General features: G+C 37.3%; 1 protein-coding gene across 1 annotated transcript in view; it reads left to right on the top strand.

Moving 5' to 3' along the window:
* Window positions 1-17,181: 17,181 nt before the first annotated feature.
* Window positions 17,182-19,275, top strand: part of SYTL4 (synaptotagmin like 4) — a 32,714-nt gene continuing 30,620 nt past the window's right edge. Inside the window, exons 1-3 of the mRNA XM_039218098.1 lie at window positions 17,182-17,291; window positions 17,544-17,759; window positions 17,891-18,000. Coding sequence (XP_039074029.1) covers window positions 17,182-17,291; window positions 17,544-17,759; window positions 17,891-18,000 — 436 coding nt within the window. The remainder of the gene's footprint in view (window positions 17,292-17,543; window positions 17,760-17,890; window positions 18,001-19,275) is intronic.

The raw sequence follows: 19,275 nt of genomic DNA, 5'->3' as shown, positions 1-19,275 counted from the left end.
GATGAACAGAGTTTGGTGGCATTGAAAAATAACCATGTGGTTTCAATCTGGAGGAAATTATCCCCACCTGTGATTCTAAGAACTAAGGAAATCAATTATATTTTAGTTACTTTCTCCATATATTCCTACTGTCTTTTAGAAGGGAAATCCTGGATGAGGGGAGGTCAGGGGACTGAGAAAGTAAGCCAAACTGAGGGCCTCTCAAATGTTTATCTGTTACTAGCTGAAGACTTTTAAAAAACTCTTTTCCAGTTACTTAGGGTAAGATGTCTCTTTCACAAACATTATATATTGTATAAGCAATATTATCAGAAAAAGAAGAGACTGAATAGCATAGTGGTTAAGAGCTCAGACTCTAGAACCAGCCTGCCTGGGTTCAAAAACCAAACTGTCACTTATAGGACATATGACCTTGGGCAAGTTGTTTGCTCAATGTGTGCCTCCCTTCCCTCATTTGTAAAACATGATAATATAGTATAATATAGTATATTATAGATAATATAGATCATAGTATGATCATGAGGACTAAATGACTCCATATAAATGACTCCATCTTATATGAAGTTCTTAGAAAAGTATTTAGTCCATGTAAGCATTCTAGAAGTGTTAGTGGCTTTCTTCTCCTCTTCCTCTTTGTTCATCTTCATCAGTTGGTGGTTATCTTTAAGATATCTAAAACTGCTAAATGCTTCACTATATGCAAACTCCACTTTTATGGAACCTGTTTTGAAAAGGATTTTAAGGAGCAAAAGAACCATGATGCAAACCCCAAATCAGAATCTTGTAAACTTGAGAACTAGTTTATAAATTTCTGATTGTTAGGGGAAAATAACTAACAACTTGGCTACCATAACATTTCTGAGAATGGACCTCAGTGTAGGAAGGCCTGGACACATTGTCTGAGGCATGGATGTGCTCTGTGGGTGAGATTGGGCAGGTCTGGACCCCAGTTGACCATTGGGAAGCCTCACTTGCCTTTTGGGTTGGTAGCCTTGATTCTGCTCTTCTACATTATCACCACTCTTGTTTTTCTTCTTTTTGATCCTATTTTTGAAAATTTATGCTATTTTGCTATGTTTTATGTATTTTTGTAAGTCATTTTAAATCCTGTCGGGAACAGTGTATAAATAAATATCTTTTAAACTGATCATATCCAGTTACTAATATTTACTTAATATTTACACTTGTCAGCCTACCTCCTTGCAGGGAGATATGATGACTTTCCATCTGGGCAAGACTGCTGATTAGATTTCACAAATTTCATAGTAAGATGGCAAAACAGCCATATGCTCGTATCTTTTTCAAAACATATGGTTAATAATAATTAAAATTAAATAGCTACCAAATTGGCTGCTTATTGTAGACTGGGCACTATACTCTGCCCTTTATTCATGATGTACACTGGAATCCTCACAGCCTTAGACAAGAGATGCTGTTATTAATCATTGTTTTTATAAATGGGGAAACAAAGACTCAGGGAGGTCAAATAACTTGCCCAAGTTCATACAACTAAGAAAAGTAGAAAAGCTCCGATTGGAACCCAGGCAGCCTGCCCCCAGATCCAGTGCTTATAGGCACTATTCTAAGCAGTCCTTAGAAATCTAGCACATCAGAGCCCTGAGTCCTAGTAGAAGACGCTGTTCTGTGTTACAGAACATTCACAGGTTCTACAGGTTTTGCCTCAGTGTTATCTCTTCAATATGCCCCTTTCTATCTCTACTACCACTGCCTTCTACTTTGTGCTGTCATCATCTACCCCCTAGATTTATATCACAGCCTTCTCAAATCCATATTCTGCATAACTGTCCAACTGTTCTAACAAGCCTTTGCCTTATCTAAAACTCTTCAGTGGTTACCTTTGTGAAAGATTAATTATATATGTTTCTGAGCACAGTATATCAAAATCCTCCCCCTGCATGATATGATCCCACCCCACTCCCTGTCTCTTCCACATCCTCCTTTACAATTTACTATCCAGTATTGTTATACCGCTTGCCCATACCCTGCTACTTTATGTCTCCATGCTGTGTGTCTACTTGATTAACCAACTGGTAAACATTATTTTTAGTCAGTTCATATTCTATTGCTGGTGTCTCTTCCTAGTTCCCTTTCTCCAAGCTGGATTCAGTGTCCAATCTTGGTATTTTCAATACCTTGTGAATATATTTCTTTGATCACCATGTTATTTTATGATTACCTATTTAAGTATCTCTTTTAATAGACTGCAAACTGCTTTTGGGCAGGAGCTATACATTATTTTATCCTTAGCCAGTTAGCAAAGCACTTAGCCCTCTGAACTAGCGTGTGTTCTGTAAATAGTACAAAATACAGAGCTTCATGTCAATCGGATTTTAAAGACCCAAAACCATGCAGACATTCAAAGGTAACTACTAGGACAGTAGAGGGAGGTGTCACAGAAGAATCTGTGGGCCAGATACATTTACATTATTTAACCCAGGGGCCAGAAGGGGCTCAAGGGGGTATGGGAGTGGGGGTCTGTATCCAAAGAAAACTTGGAAAGATAGAGAAACCAGATTTAGCAGCTTTGTAGTTTGAATCTGGCTTAGATTTACATGGCTTTGATTAGGTATCTAAAACAGACACATTTTAGTAAAATATTTTTTTCTTGGAGGGACATTACCCTAAAATTGAAAAGGATGGTTGAGGGGCACCTGGGTGGCTCAGTCAGTTAAGCATCTGACTTGATTTCGGCTCAGGTCATAATCTCACTGTTCATGAGTAGTTCAGGCTCTGAGCTGACAGTGTGGAGCCTGTTTGGAATTCTCTCTCTCCCCCCTCTCTCTCTGCCCCGACCCTGCTTGTGCACGCTCTCGCTCTCGCTCTCTCTCTCTCTCTCTCTCTCTCTCTCTAAAAATAAATAAATAAACTTAAAAAAACTTAAAAAAGAAAGTGACAGTCGGTAAAATGACCAACACAGTATCCCCATGTAAACATTTTATTTACTATAAGCAGTGTTACATGTTCACTCAGTTGTTACCAACCAAAAAATGTTATCAGTTGGTGCCTTTGTGCATAGGTGGCTGGATCCGGACAAGGGGGTTTAGGGAAACCCTGCATCACTGGAAGTTTTCTTTCCATGGATTTTTTTTTTTTGTACAGTGTGTATATTTACCACATAATCTGTTTTGGTCTCACTTTTCTGTGCTCTAAAATCCACTCTTTTACCTTCAGATTTTCAAATAGTTTTTTTTTTCCAAAGGGGGATGGATTTTGCTGACTTTTAATGGCTATGCTTCATTTATGTTTTGGAAACCCACATATGTAATAGGTATTCATTCTGAAGTGCTTTAGATAGGTCTGCCTCAAATACTGTAATTGTTGTCACAATTAGTTAATAGAGTTCACTTCAGAATATACTTTATGGCAGCACAAATCGTTATTCATTATGCTGCCATACTTGCATCAGGGCAACTGTATTACAATCATTAGAAGGATTTATTCTTTCCTAATTAACATACATCATAAATATATGCAAGCAGAATCACAGTGACATATGGCAATTGGTAAGAATGGTTTTCCTTCACCCTACTTTAAGCAAAGCATTTCCCAACTTTTTTGATCATTCTTCCTCACCACCAAAATTTTTGATCACCCCTAATATATGTATATCTCCTTATAAACTTTATATTCACCACTGTATTAATATTATATAAGACATTCATTTCTATAAAAATAGAAATAAAGATACAAGATGAAATGAACATTTTAAAATTAATTTTAATATTTATTAATGGTGTAATAACCCTTGCTCTCATTTTGTTCAGAGCACTGACATTGATGCGTGTTGTTTAAGCAAAATTGTTGGTTTAAGATACAGCTACTTGAAGGTTTGGTTCTAAGTTCTCTTGATTTATTTTTATTTTATTTAAAAAAATTTTTAAATTTTAATGTTCTTGAGAGAGAGAGAGAGAGAGAGAGAGGGAGAGAGAGAGAATGAGTGGGGGAGGAGCAGAGAGAGGGAGAGGGAGAAACCGAATCCGAAGCAGGCTCCAGACTCCAAGCTGTCAGCACAGAACCCAACCCAGGGCTTGACCTGACAAACCGGGAGATCATGGCCTGAGCTGAAGTTGAAAACTTAACCTACTGAGCCACCCAGGCGCCCTAATTTTTTTTTTCTTTTTTTATGTCTTTATTTGGAGAGACCGAGACAGAGAACAAGCGGAAGAGAGGCAGAGAGAGCGGGAGACACAGAATCTGAAGCAGGCTCCAGGTTCCAAGCTGTCAGCACAGAGCCCACGTGGGGCTCGAACGCACGGACTGTGAGATCATGACCTGAGCTGAAGTTGGACGCCCAACTGACTGAGTCACTCAGGCGCCCTAAAAATTTTTTTTCTAATATTTATTTCTTTTTGAGAGAGAGAGACAGAGTGCGAGCAGGGGAGAGGCAAACAGAGAGGAAGACACAGAATCCGAAGCATGCTCCAGGCTCTGAGCTGTCAGCACAGAGACGGAGCTGGGGCTCGACCTCACAAACCAGGAGATCATGCATGACCTGAGCTGAATTTGGAAACTTAACTGACTGAACCACCCAGGCGCCCCAGTTCTGTTTATTTTTATACTTGATTCAAGTGACTGTCATAGCTGAAAAAAATACCTCACAAAACTTATAAATCTAAAAATAAAAGAAGTCCACTTTTGGATGTACGTAGTAAATAATGATACTCCTAGTTCCGAGAAGCAATTATGCAAACATTTTGTTACTGTTTCTTCTTCTCAGCTCTGAGCATGCTGTCTTTTCACCTTTTTTTCATTCAAGTATAATTAACATACATTTTTATATTAGTTTCAAGTGTACAATTTAATGATTGAACAATTTTATTTTCGCGGTGCAGCCACTGTGGGAAACACTATGGAAGTTCATCAAAAAATTAAAAATAGAATTCCTATATGATCCAGTAATTCTACCACTGTCTTTTCACATTTTTAACAAATGCTTCATAACTCACCAAGGGCTACTGGGCTGGCTCAGTTGGTTGGTTAATATCCAAAATATATAAAGAACTTTTATTAACTCAACACAAAAAACCCCACAAATAATCTGATTAAAAATGGGCAAGGGACCTGAATAGTTAATTTTCCAAGGAGGACATACAAATGGCCAACAGATACATGAAAAGATGCTTAATATCACTAATCATCATGGAAATACAAATCAAAACCACTATGGGATGTCACCTTACAACTGTCAGAATAACTAAAATCAGAAAGACAAAAAATAATGAGTGTTGGTGAGGATGTGGAGAAAAAGGAACCCTTGTGCACTGTCGGCAGGAATGCAAATTGGTATAGCCACTGTGAAAAACAGTATGGAGGCTCCTTAAAATATTAAAAAGAGAATTACTACATGATCCGGTAATTCCACTGCTTGTTATCTACCCAAAGAAAATGAAGACACTAATTCAAAAAGATATATGTACCCCTATATCTATTGCAGCATTATTTACCATAGCCAAGATATGGAAGCAACTCAAATGTCCAACGATAAATGAATGAAGATGTGTACACACACACACACACACACGAATATTAGTCATAAAAAGGAGGGAGATCTTGCCATTTGCAATGACATGGATGAAACTAGAGGATATAATGCTAAGGGCAATAAGTCATTCAGAGAAAGACAAATATACAATTTCACTCATGAGGATTTAAGAAACAAAACAAATGAAGAAAGAAAAATAGAGACAAAAACCTAGACTTAAATATGGAGAACAAGCTGGTAGTTTTCAGAGAGGAAGTGGGTGGAGGGATGGGTGAAATAGATGAAGGGTATTAAGAGTATACTTATCTTGGGGTGCTTGGGTGGCTCAGTCGGTTAAGCATTCTACTTTGGCTCAGGTCATGATCTCGAGGTCCATGAGTTCAATCCCAGCTTCGAGCTTGGTGCTGTCAGCTCAGAGCCTGGAGCCTGCTTCCATTCTGTGACTCCCTCTCTCTCTGCACCCCCCCTCACAAATAAATAAATATTTAAAAAATTTTTTAAAAAAGAATATACTTATCTTGATGAGCACTGAGTATTGTATAGAATTGTTAAATCATATTGTACACCTGAAGCTAATATAACCCTATATGCTAATTATACTTCAATAAAAAATAAGATTCACAAAAATAAAAATAATAAAAACACCTCTTACAAGAAAAAAACCCTTTGTCATAAAACAACATTTCACTGTTTAAGTACATTTAGAGTCTCATACTGTTTTATAGGTATGCTGGGATTATAAAATTTCTGATTACAATATTTGGTTACATTTAATTTTAAAACTTTAAAAAACAAACTTTATTGAGATATAATTTACATATGGTAAATTACATTTTAAAAGGATAGAATTTGGCAAATTTTGCATTTGTATATATCCATGAAACCATCACCATAATCAAGATAGTAAACATTCATTACCTTCAAGATTCATTGTGCCATTTTGTAATCCTTCCTTCCTGTCCCTCTGTACTATAGCACCCCTCTCCAGTAGCTACTGATCTGTTTTCTGGCAGTATAAATATTTGCATTTTCATTTTATATAAATGAAATCATGTATGATGGTTCTTTTTTGTCTGATTTCTTTTGGTCAGCGTAATTATTTTGAGATGGATCCATATTACATATTACAATAGTTCATTCCTTTGTATTGCCTAAGTAGTATTCCATTGTGTGGATATGACACTTTTTAATCTATTCACATCTTGATGGACATTTGGTTGTTTCTAGTTTTTTGGCTATTATGAATAGTGCTGTTATTAGCATCCACATGTAAGTGTGCGTAGGCATATGTTTTTGCTTTTTGGGGGGACAAATACCTAAAAGTAGCAAGACTATGGGAGATATATGTTTAACTTTTTGAGAAATTACTAAAATCTTTCCAATGTAGTTATACCATTTTATATTCCCACTACAGTGGATGAAAGTTCTAGTTGCTTGAAATCCTGGTCAATATTTGGTGTATTTTTTATGTTAGCCATTCTAATAACTGCGTAGCAGTATCTCATTGTGATTTGAGTTTGCATTTTCTTTATGATTAATGATGTTGAGCATATTTTCATGTGTGTATTAACTATTCATATATTTTATTTGATGATGCATTTATTCAAATTTTTGTACATTTTAAAATTTGGGTTGTGTGGTTTTTTTTAAATTCTGGTTTTGAGAATTCTTTATATATTCTGGATATAAGTCCTTATCAGATACACTATTTGCAAATATTTTTTTCCAGTAAAAGGCTTGTCCTTTTTTTTTATTAGCATCTTTCAAAGAGCAGAAGTTTTTAATTTTAACGAAGTCTAGTTTACCAACTTCTGTAGCATATTTTAAGTGTAATATCTAAGAAGTCTTCACATTTTTAAAACGTTTGCCTATGAATTTTCCAGCATCACTTGTGGAAATGACTATCATTTCTCTGCTGAATTCTCTTGTACCTTTATCAAAAATCAAATGACTGTAAACATAAGGTTTTATTTCAGGACCCTTCTGCTCATTTGCTCTGTTTATCTTTCTGTATGTCATTTCCATTGTCACTTGATTATTGTAGATTTACAATAAGTCTTGAAATCAGGTTGCGTAAATCTTCTAACTTTGTTCTACATGTTTTGAACCTCACAGTATATTATTATATATATCTTTTTCTTTTAAAAATCAATTATTGGGGCACCTGGGTGGCTTGGTTGGTTAAGTCTCCCACATCTGCTCAGATCATGATCTCACAGTAGTTCAAGCTCTGCATCAGGCTCTCCGCTAACAGCTCAGAGCTTGGAGTCTACCTCAGATTCTATCTCCCTCTCTCTCTGCCCCTCCCCCACTCACACGCTGTCTCTCTTGCTCTCTCTTTCTCTCAAAAATAAATAAACATTAAAAGTTAAAAAATAATAAAAGTTGTTATTTTTTTAAGTTTATTTATTTACTTTTAGAGAACAAGAGCAGGGGAGGGGCAGAGGGAAAGGGAGAGAGAGAATCCCAAGTAGGGATCCACGCTGATAGCATGGAGCCCAACATGGGGCTTGATCTCACAAACCATGAGATTGTGACCTGAGTTGAAACCAAGAGCAGGATGCTTAATGAACTGAGCCACCCAGACACCCTGGCAGTCAATTATTTTTTTTTACTGACATGTAGTTGACACACACTGTTACATTAGCTTCAGATGTATAACATAGTGATTTGACAAGTTTGTACCTTATGCTGTTCTCACAAGTAAAGCTACTGTTACCATATAATACTATTACAATACCATTGTCTGTATTCCATATGCTGTACCTTTTATTCCTGTGACTTATTTACTTCATAACTGGAAGCCTATATCTCCCATTACTCTTCACCTATTTTGCCCATACCCCCATGTGTTTCCCCTCTAAAAACCATCAGTTTATTCTATATTTTGATGGGTCTATTTCTGCTTTTTGTTTGCTCATTTGTTTTGTTTTATAGATTCCATATGTAAGTGAAATCATATTATGTTGGTCTTTCTCTAACTTATTTCACTTAGCTTAATATTTTATACGTCCATCCATGTTGTTGCAGATGGCAAAATCTCATTCTTCTTATGGCTGAGTAATATTCCAGTGGGGTGTGTGTGTGTGTGTGTGTGTGTGTGTGTGTGTACACTGTTTCTTCTTTACCCATTCCTGTATGAGAAAAAAATATTTTTAGGGGTGTGTGGGTGGCTCAGTTGGTTAAGTATTTGAGTCTTGATTTTGGCACAGGTCATGATCTCACATTTTGTGAGATCGAGTCCCGAGTTGAACTCTGTGCTGACAGTATGGAGCCTGCTTGGGATTCTCTCTCCTCTCTCTCTCTGCCCCTCCCCTGCTCATGTTTTCTCTCTCAGAAATAAGTAAATATTAAAAGAAAAACTATTTTTACCCACACAGTTTGCCATTGCATGTGCTCTTCAATCCCTTTTGCAGGGCTTTATTTCTTTTTTTTTTTTTTTTTTTTTAATGTTTTTTATTTATTTCCAGGAGAGAGAGCGCGAGAGACAGCGTGAGCAGGGGAGGGTCAGAGAAAGAGGGAGTCACAGACTGAAACAGGCTCCAGGCTCTGAGCCGGCAGTCAGCACAGAGCCCGACGCGGGGCTCGAACCCACGAACCGCGAGATCATGACCTAAGCGAAAGTCGGACGCTTAACCGACTAAGCCACCCAGGCGCCCCTGCAGGGCTTTATTTCTATCTGGATTATTTTTCTTCTGCCCAAAAGACTTTAACAATTTTTATAGTGCAGGTCTACTGGCAATTAATTATTTCAACTGTTGCATGTTTGAAAAAAGTCTTTATTTCACCTGTTTTTGGATGATATTTCACTGGGTTTGGAATTCTAGGTAGACAGGTTTTTTTTTGTTTTTTTTTTACTTTCAGTATTTTAGAGATGTTCTACTGTCTTCTCATTTCATTGTTTCCAGTGATAAATTTCCTTTCATCATTGTCTTTGTTTCTCTGTGTATAACATGTATCCCCTGGCCCTACCTGCTTTGAAGGTATTCTCATTATCTCTGGCTTTAAAAACAAGTTTGTTTTTAAACTGCAGTCTGTCATATGGTGTCGTTTTCTTTATATTTCTTTTGCATGAAGTTTATTGCATTTCTTGGATCTGTGAGTTTATAGTGTTCATCAAATTTAGAAAAATTTTGGTCATTATTTCCTCAAATATTTTTTAGGTGTCCCCATTTCCTTTGGTTGCTCCAATTACATGTACATTAGCCAGCTTAAAGTTGTTCTACAGTTCATTATGCTCAATGCTCTTTTTTTTTTTAAGTCTTTTTTCTTACTGTTTAATTTGGATAGTCTCTGTTGTAATGTTTTCAAACTCTCTAATCTTTTCTACCACAATGTATAATCTGCTGTTAATCCCATCCTGGGTATTTTTCATCTTAGACATTGTAGTTTTTATCTCTAGGTTTGATTTTGGCATTTTTAAATATTTTCCATGTATTTCTTTAACCTTTTAAAATTGGAATACAGTTATAACGAATGTTTTAATGATTTTTGGTTGTTGTCGATGCTAACCTTTCTGTCAGCTCTTGGTCAGTTTTTGATTGTTTTATCTCCTCATCATGGGTAGTATTTTCCTACTTTTTTGCATGCTCGTTAATTTTTTTTTATTGAAGTATAGTTGACACACAATGTTATATTAATTTCAGGTGTACACCATAATGATTTGATAACTCTATATGTTATGCTATGTCGAGCTCACCTCAAGTGTAGGTACCATCTGTCACCATACAACACTATTAAAATGCCTATGCTGAACCTTTCATCCTTGTGACTTATTCATTCCATAACTGGAAGCTTATACTTCCCACTCCCCTTCACCCATTTACCACTTCTCCTACCCCCATTTCCCTCTGGCAACCACCAGTTTGTTCTCTGTATTTATGATTCTGTTTCTGTTTCTGTTTTTTGTTTGTTGTTTGTTCATTTTTTTTTTCTTAGATTCCACATATAAATGAAATTATATGGTATTTGCCTTTCCCTGTCTGGCTTATTTTACTTACCCTAATATCATTTAGGTTCATCTGTGTTGTTGCAAATCATGCCTATTACTTTTGGGGGGGGTACCAGATATTGTAAATTTTACTTTGCTGGGTACTGCATTTTAAAAAATATTACTGTAAATATGCTCGAACTCTGTTCTGTGATGCACTTGAGTTACTTGGAAACAGATTGATCCTTTCAGGATACTGTGTTTAGATTTGTTAGTCAGGACCAGATCAGCACACAGTCTAGGGCTAATTAGTTCCCAGTATGGAAGCAAGACCCTTCTGAGTACTTTGACCCTTGCCCTGTGAATCATGAGGTTTTCCAATATGGCTGGTGTAACAGGCACTACTCCTGACCCTGTGTGTTTGACAGACACTGTTGTTTTGCATCCTTTCAGTTGGTTCTGTCCTTGGCCCAGGTAATTTCCTCACAACCATGCCACGCATTGATCAGTGCTGTGCTAAATACTCAAGGGAGACCCTTGATAGCTCTCCAAAGATATGTCTGTGTGTAGCTCTCTCAGTACTCTGTCTTATGAACTTTAGCCACATGGGTTTTCCCAGACTCTCAGCTCTGTCACCTCAGCTCAAGCAGTTCACTAGGTTCTGCCTACATTCCTCTTCCCTGCACCATAGCCTGGAAACTGTCTCAAGACGGTAAGCCTGGAAAAATCAGAGGTCTCACCCTATTTGTTTATTTTCTTTCAGGGATCACAGTTCTTCACTGCCTGAAACCACCACTGTTTCACATATTTTATCCATTTGGGGTGGTGGCTTGTTTCAGGCAAGGTGGAAATCTATTTTTGTTACTCTGTTTTAGCTAGAATTAAAAGGGCCCTCTCCTACACTGTTGGTGGAAATGTAAACTGGTGCAGCCCCTCTGGAAAACAGTGTGGAGGTTCCTCAAAATATTAACACTAGAACTCCCCTATAACCCAGCAATAGCACTGCTAGGAATTTACCCAAGGGATACAGGAGTGCTGATGCATAGGGGCACATGTACCCCAATGTTCATAGCAGCACTCTCCACAATAGCCAAAACATGGAAAGAGCCTAAGTGTCCATTAAGTGATGAATGGATCAAGAAGATGTGGTTTATCTATACAATGGAATACTACATGACAATAAGAAAGAATGAAATCTGGCCATGTGTAGCAATGTGGATGGAAGTTGAGGGTGTTATGCTGAGCGAAGTAAGTCAGGCAGAGAAAGACTGATACCATATGCTTCCACTTATAGGAGGATTAGGAGAAACTTAACAGAGGACCATGGGGGAGGAAAAGGGGAAAAATAGTTGGGGAGAGGGAGTGAGGCAAACCATGAGAGACTCTTGAATACTGAGAACAAACTGAGGGCTGATAGTGGGGGAGAGGGGAAGAGAGGTGATGGACATGGAGGAGGGCACTTGTTGGGATGACCACTGGGTGTTATATGGAATCCAACTTGACAAGAAACTATGAAAGAAAAAAAAAAAAGAATTAGAAGTCCATTGACTTTCTAAAGTGACAAATTTCATTACCAAGTATAATTTGTAGCCCAGTTTCAATTCTAACCTTTCATAAATGTAGACACCATCACATTTCTTGTCATATTCATATCAGTTCTGATTATGTTCAAAAGTATACAAGATCTGACATGTAGCAGTGTAAATCTTCTCACATCACTAATTAGTTTCTGTGTAAAACCTAGTATCACTTGCTTAACAATAGCAGTTTCTGTCCTTTGAAAGACTTTGGTTCACTTTTTCATGTTTAGTGAAGTATAAATTTTACTAAAATTGTCCATTTTCCTTGGCACAAACAAAATGCTCTTATCATATCACTTTGCTGGGACATATTTGATAATCCAATAGGATTTATATGCAAAACCATCAATAATTACTACTTGTAGGTTTAAAGGAATACCTTAATACCAGTTCAGTCTTTTTGCCCTTGAGCATGGGTCACTTTTTCTGAGATTTCTTCTGTAATCTTTAATATTGTCAGCAGTTTCTCACTTTTAAAAAAAAATGCTTGAAACTTTAAGTGATGTATAGATGTACTTTAACTCACTATTCATCTGTAGTCTTTAAAAGAAAGTAAATGTCCTTTTTGAAGACCTAGGTAAGTCTTAAAGCATGAATACACATATAAACCTGACAAAATAAAAATAGCTAACACATAGCATTCTTTGCGTTCACATTACTTCAAGCACTTTACATATTTTAAAAACTCATTTAATCTTTATAACAAATCCAAAAGGGTAGGTAGAGTTATTATCTTCATTTTACAAATGAGGAGATTGAGGCACCGAGAGGTTTAGCAACTTGCCTATGCTCACACAACTAGTAAATGGTGAAGATGGGATTCAAATTCAGGCAGTCTGGCTCCAGAGCACATGCTCTTAACCATGCATGACACCATACTGATTCAGGAAAACAACACCACTTTTGTCTCAGCTCTTTTACCACTCTTCAATTTCTGTGAGTTAAGTTTAAACATATAAACATAAATTGATTTCTGGGTGAAGACATTTAGTAAACATTTATTGAACTTATACTGTGTATCAGATAGTGTGCTAAATAAGTTCCTTGGGGTATGAAGTCCAGATACAGTGCCTTCCCTCAAGGAGGTTACATATGGTAGAAGTTTCTAATTTGAACATCCACTGTATGTTTAGGAGAGGGGGAGGTACCAAGGTATCTAGCAAATTAAGCACAGCAAAATCTGTTTATTTGCTGCCCAGTCCAGGGACATTATGTGATGTTTTTCTAATTCATGTCAGTTTCCATTTTGGGAACACCAACAATGATTTCTAATGTACACACTATTCTTATAAGGATTTCTATATTTTTGATAATCTTTTTATATTTTGTGTCCGTGTCCAAGGTCATATAACTAATAAATAGCAAAGCTAAGATTTGAACCCAAGTCTGTCTTACACCGCTGTGTTCATTTTTCCATGATTCCTATCAGTTTGGCCCAGTTTTTCATTTTTATAACTGGTCTTCAGAATTTAAAATAACTTGAGAGAGCTCTCCCCACACCTTCTTGAAAATTAGCTGTTAATGTTCACTTATTAATTAATATTATCTCCTAATTATAGGTTTAGGGTATAAGTTAAATATATCCATTTGGGTATATAATTGAGAGAGGTATGTTAACCTTCCATTTTGGTAGATTTTTCAGTTCCTTCTTTTGTGTTTGCACTAAAATATTATCTTGAATTTTGAGCAGTAAATGTATATAATTTTCTAAATAAATAAACCGTCTTTTCTAAAATAACTTTTTGTGGGTATGAGGTCCCACAAGGATAATATATTAAGACATTTAATCTGAATCTTGACACCCTACGACAGAACAAATTGTCCATCAGAGCTTGGTTTCAGACACTCATGTTATCTGAGCTGTGGTTTTCCCAGTAGATAATCCTTGCTCTCTTGACTTCACATCTGTGGCTGAATTTCAGTGAAGAGCTTTAACAAGTTTTTTGGGGCTTTGGTTTCTCCACTAAACCCTAGTATCCATCAGTTGGGAGAATATGAAAGGTCACAGGTTTCTAAACTTCAAATCTGTCTGGTTTTATTTGTGCTTCCACTACTTTTCTGAGTTATGTTTTTCAAAATGTTATGTCATTTTGCATGATATAACCATAAAACTTTGCATATGAAAGCATTATTTTTATTGCATATTTTCCTATTTGAATTTCTAGAATACTTTCTATGGTATGGGAGTGGTAGTGGTGGTAAAGCAGGCAGCAGGTTTCTTCTTTAAGATATTAATGATAGATTTAATACAATTATAATTTTTCCTTGATCTATGAGTTATTTAGAAATGTCTTTAAATTTCTAAAAAGTTTTGGGATTAAAAATTATCTTTTGTTATTGACTTCATATTTAATTTCCTTGAGGTCAGATAGCATGATCTGTAGGAGGATGATTTCTCTGAAATTTACTGAGACTTGTATTATAACCTAGTACATGATCATTCGGGGGAGGTAAATGGTCCATATGTGCTTGAAAAGAATGTTATTTTACAGTTGGATATAGATTTATACATATGTCCACTAAATCAAGCTTATTTTATTGTTCATCATGTCTATATATTTACTAATTTTTTATCTTCTGTACTATCAATAACTGAAAATATCCCTTTTTGATTATTGGTTTTTCAATTTCTCTCTAGTATACTTAATCTTCATTTATATATTTAGAAGTATTTTATGAGTGCATACAGGTTTATTTACTCTATGTACTAATTTTCTTTATGTGTTATAATGCTTTTATTGTCTTGAAGTTTTATTGTTTAGATGTAAATATAGCTACCCCAACTTTCTTTGAGTTGGCATTTACCTGGTGTATCTTTTTCCATCTTTTTTTATTTTCAATCTTTCCTCATCTTTATATTTTAGATGTGTCCCTTGTAAAATGGCACATAGCTGGATTTTTAAAAAATTTATCCAGTCTATTAACCTCTGCATTTTAATGGGTGAGTTTTGCTTATATATGTTTTTTTTTATGTTTATTGATATATTAGAGTTTGTTTTTACCATCTTCTTTTGGCTGTTTGATTTTTTTTCTATGCTTTCTTTTTTCTCCTTGCCTCAGATTTTTAAAAAATTATCATGTTTTCTTCTTCCCACTACTGATTGTGCAAGATTGCATCTCAAGCCAACTGGCTGGTAACAGGGTTAGTGTTTTAAACAGCAACCCATGGTCCAAGGGGAGGTGGGAGGTGGGATATGGCTTTTTTGAAAGGAATCAGATTGTCAAGTAATGGGAGAGGAGGAAGGGAGGTGAGAAGTCTTGGGTGGTGTATTCTAAAGCCTTTGTCTTTACTAGTATGAAATAAAGATGTCTGATGGGAACTGAAAGAAAGGGAAATGGGAGTGTGAGATGAATGAGGGCTTAAAAATAGAACCTGAGGGGGCACCTGTGTGGCTCAGTTGGTTAAGCATCCGACTTCAGCTCAGGTCATGATCTCACGGTTTGTGGGTTCGAGCCCCACATCGGGCTCTGTGCTGGCGGCTCAGAGCCTGTTTCAGATTCTCTGTCTCCCTCTCTATCTGCCCATTCCCCACTCATTCTCTGTCTCTCAAAATTGAATAAATGCTAAAAAAAAAAATAGAACCTGAAGAGACTAGGTAAAGGAACTGGACTATACTATAGCTAGAGTGATCTCTGCAAGATGAATTTGAACACATGATTTCCCAACATCAAAAACAAAGCGACAACAAAGATATTTGATAGATTTCAATTGTCTATGTAATAAATTTAAAAATTCTGTTTTCCAGAGGGGCTGTACCAGTTTACATTCCCACCAACAGTGTAGGAGGGTGCCCGTTTCTCCACATCCTCGCCAGCATCTCGAGTTCTCTGATTTGCTCATTTTAGCCACTCTGACTGGCGTGAGGTGGTATCTCAGTGTGTTTTTGATTAGTATTTCTCTGATGATGAGAGACGCTGAGCATCGTTTCAGGTGTCTCTTGGCCATCTGGATGTCCTCTTTGGAGAAGTGTCTGTTCATATCTTCTGCCCATTTCTTCACTGGGTTGTTTGTTTTTCGGGTGTGGAGTTTGGTGAGTTCCTTATAGATTTTGGATATTAACCCTTTATCTGATATGTCATTTGCAACTATCTTTTCCCATTCCGTTGGTTGCCTATTAGTTTTATGGATTGTCTCCTTTGCTGTGCAGAAGTTTTTAATCTTGATGAGGTTGCAATAGTTTAAAAAATTCTTAATTTTTAAGAGTGAAAGTTATAAAATTTAGCCCCAACATATCTTTGCTACCATTTCCCCCCACCAACAAAAATCTACTGTTTTATAAGGAAAAACCCACCTCTTCTGTAAAAACTTCCATGAACACAAGTCTTTCTCTTTTCTCTCTATGCAACATAAAATTAGTTACTTCCTTCTTTAGGTTCCCATAGCATTTAATTTATTATCCCTCTGATAGCACTTAGTACATTGTACTATTTTTATGTGTATCTGTCTCCCCTACTAGTCTGTGGACTTTTTAAGGACAGGGATTGTGTCTTACTCATCTCTGTATACCTTGTACTTTGCACAATGCCTGTCAGAGTGAGTGCTTAACAATGTGCATGAAAAGCGTGAAGATGTTCTTGAGATAGTGATAGCAATAAGAACTTTGGGAGATAGAATAGGTGATGAACATTTTGGATTGTTGCATAAAGCTAACAGAGTCCTGAGAACATGGAAGCTGGTCAGGAAAGGGGAGAAATGGGCTTCAACTGGCAGGAGTCCCCATGTGGTTTTCTCCTCTACTATAGAGACCAACTGATTACTTGGATTAATACCCTTGGAACATGAGAACATTTAAAGTATTGAAAATTGGATGATTGAGGATCTACTTGGTGGAGGGGAAGTTTGACTCAGCTGTTCTGTGTTTATTCCAGACTAAGTGGCTTTTGCTGAAAAGACTCAACCCTTTTTCTTGAAAAATCAAAGCCTTTTCATTTTTCAGGGCAGGATTCAGATGGCAGTAGGAACGGTAAATATGTCAGCTACTTCAACATTGTCTTTTTATCCAGGCTTAAGGGAAAAGTAGCCTATTAAAAAGTCCTAGGGCTGTGGGTCTACTCTGGAGTAAATTATCTGTGTGAAATTAGTTCTTATCTTATTTCAGACAACTCTGGTAACTCTCCTGGTCTGGCTGCTTTGAAGAAAGAAGAGAAGAAGAAAAATAGAATACATCATGTCAGAGATACTTGACCTCTCATTTCTGTCTGAGGTGGAGAGGGATTTCATCCTCAGTGTTCTACAACGAGATGAGGAGCTCCGTAAAGCTGATGAGAAAAGGATTAGGTGAGAGTTACAGAAAAAGCATGGGTTCCCAGACCTTTGACCAGTTTTATCTGTACCTTTCCTTACAACTCCCAAATGACTTTCAGAGGAACACGTATATGAGGTTTACAATTCCTCACTGGGTCAGGTTGGGCTCTGAAGTTGTTGCTTTCACGGAACTAAATAGTCTTACTGTCTCTGCCCCTCAACAACTCTTCATTCAACCTGTGCAGATCGTGAATTTGCTTGTGCTTCTCTTTGGGGTCTTGGCAGGCGACTGAAGAATGAGTTACTGGAGATAAAAAGGAAAGGGGCCAAGAGGGGCAGCCAGCACTATAGTGATCGGACCTGTGCTCGGTGCCAGGAAAGCCTGGGTCGTTTGACTCCCAAGACCAACACTTGTCGGGGCTGTAATCATCTGGTATGTCGGGACTGCCGAATCCAGGAATGCAATGGTACCTGGAGGTGCAAAGTGTGTGCCAAGGAAATGTGAGTATCACCTATGGAGTGTGGAAATTAGGCCCCAGCTGTGGTGAGAATTTCCCTCCTTGGCCTTTGTTAGCTGAATGATGAGGGCCATTTTTTAAATACATCTGTCATTTTCTTTTATCCCTTCCTAGAGAACTGAAGAAGGCGACCGGTGACTGGTTTTATGACCAGAAAGTGAATCGCTTTGCTTACCACACAGGCAGTGAGATAATTAGGATGTCCCTGCGCCGCAAACCCACAGGTAATGGACCTTTCTTTTTTTTTTTTTAGGTGTGATTTTTCTTAATTTATTATTTATTTATTTTTAATAGTTTATTGTCAAGTTGGTTTCCATATAACACCCAGTGCTCATCCCCACAAGTACCCTCCTCTATGCCCATCACCCCCCTTCCCATCCCCCCACCCCATCTGCCATCAGTTTGTTCTCAGCATTCAAGAGTCTCTCATGGTTTGCCTCCCTCCCTCTCCCCCACTATTTTTCCTCCCTTCTTCTCCCCTATGGTCTGTTAAGTTCCTCCTAATCCTCCTATACGTGCAAACATATAGTATCTGTCATCTGCCTGACTTATTTCATTCAGCATAACACCCTCAAGGTCCATCCATGTTGCTACACATGGCCAGATTTCATTCTTTCTCATTGCCATGTAGTATTCCATTGTATAAATAAACCACATCTCCTTAATCCATTCATCAGTTGATGGACACTTAGGCTCTTTCCATGTTTTGGCTATTGTGGAGAGTGCTGCAATGAATATTGGGGTTCATGTGCCCCTATGCATCAGCACTCCTGTATCCCTTGGGTAAATTCCTAGCAGTGCTATAGCAGTGTCATAGGGGAGTTCTAGTGTTAATTTTTTGAGGAACCTCCATACAGTTTTCCAGAGGGGCTGTAACAGCTGACATTCCCACCAACAGTGTAAGAGGGTGCCCATTTCTCCACATCCTCGCCAGCATCTAGAGTTCTCTGATTTGCTCATATTAGCCACTCTGACCAGCGTGAGTTGGTATCTCAGTGTGGTTTTGATTTGTATTTCCCTGATAAAGAGGGATGCTGAGCATTGTTTCATGTGTCTGTTGGCCATCTGGATGTCCTCTTTGGAGAAGTGTCTGTTCATGTCTGCTGCCTATGTCTTCACTGGATTGTTTGTTTTTCAAGTATGGAGTTTGGTGAGTTCCTTATAGATTTTGGATACTAACCCTTTATCTAATATGTCATTTGCAACTATCTTTCCCATTCTGTCGGTTGCCTATTAGTTTTGTAGATTGTTTCCTTTGCCGTGCAGAAGCTTTTAATTTTGATGAGGTCCCAATAATTCATTTTTGCTCTTGATTCCCTTGCCTTTGGGGATGTGTTGAGCAAGAAATTGCCGCAGTTGAGGTCAAGGAGGTGGTTTCCTGCTTTCTCTTCTAGGATTTTGATGGTTTCCTGTCTCACATTCAGGTCCTTTATCCATTTTGAGTTTATTTTTGTGTATGCTGTGAGAAAATGATCTACTTTCATTTTCTGTATGTTGCT

The sequence above is a fragment of the Hyaena hyaena genome, unplaced genomic scaffold (genome assembly GCF_003009895.1).
Source record: "Hyaena hyaena isolate Hyena2069 unplaced genomic scaffold, ASM300989v1 scaffold_744, whole genome shotgun sequence".
Taxonomy (NCBI): domain Eukaryota; kingdom Metazoa; phylum Chordata; class Mammalia; order Carnivora; family Hyaenidae; genus Hyaena; species Hyaena hyaena.
This window is presented reverse-complemented; position numbering and strand designations above follow the sequence as displayed.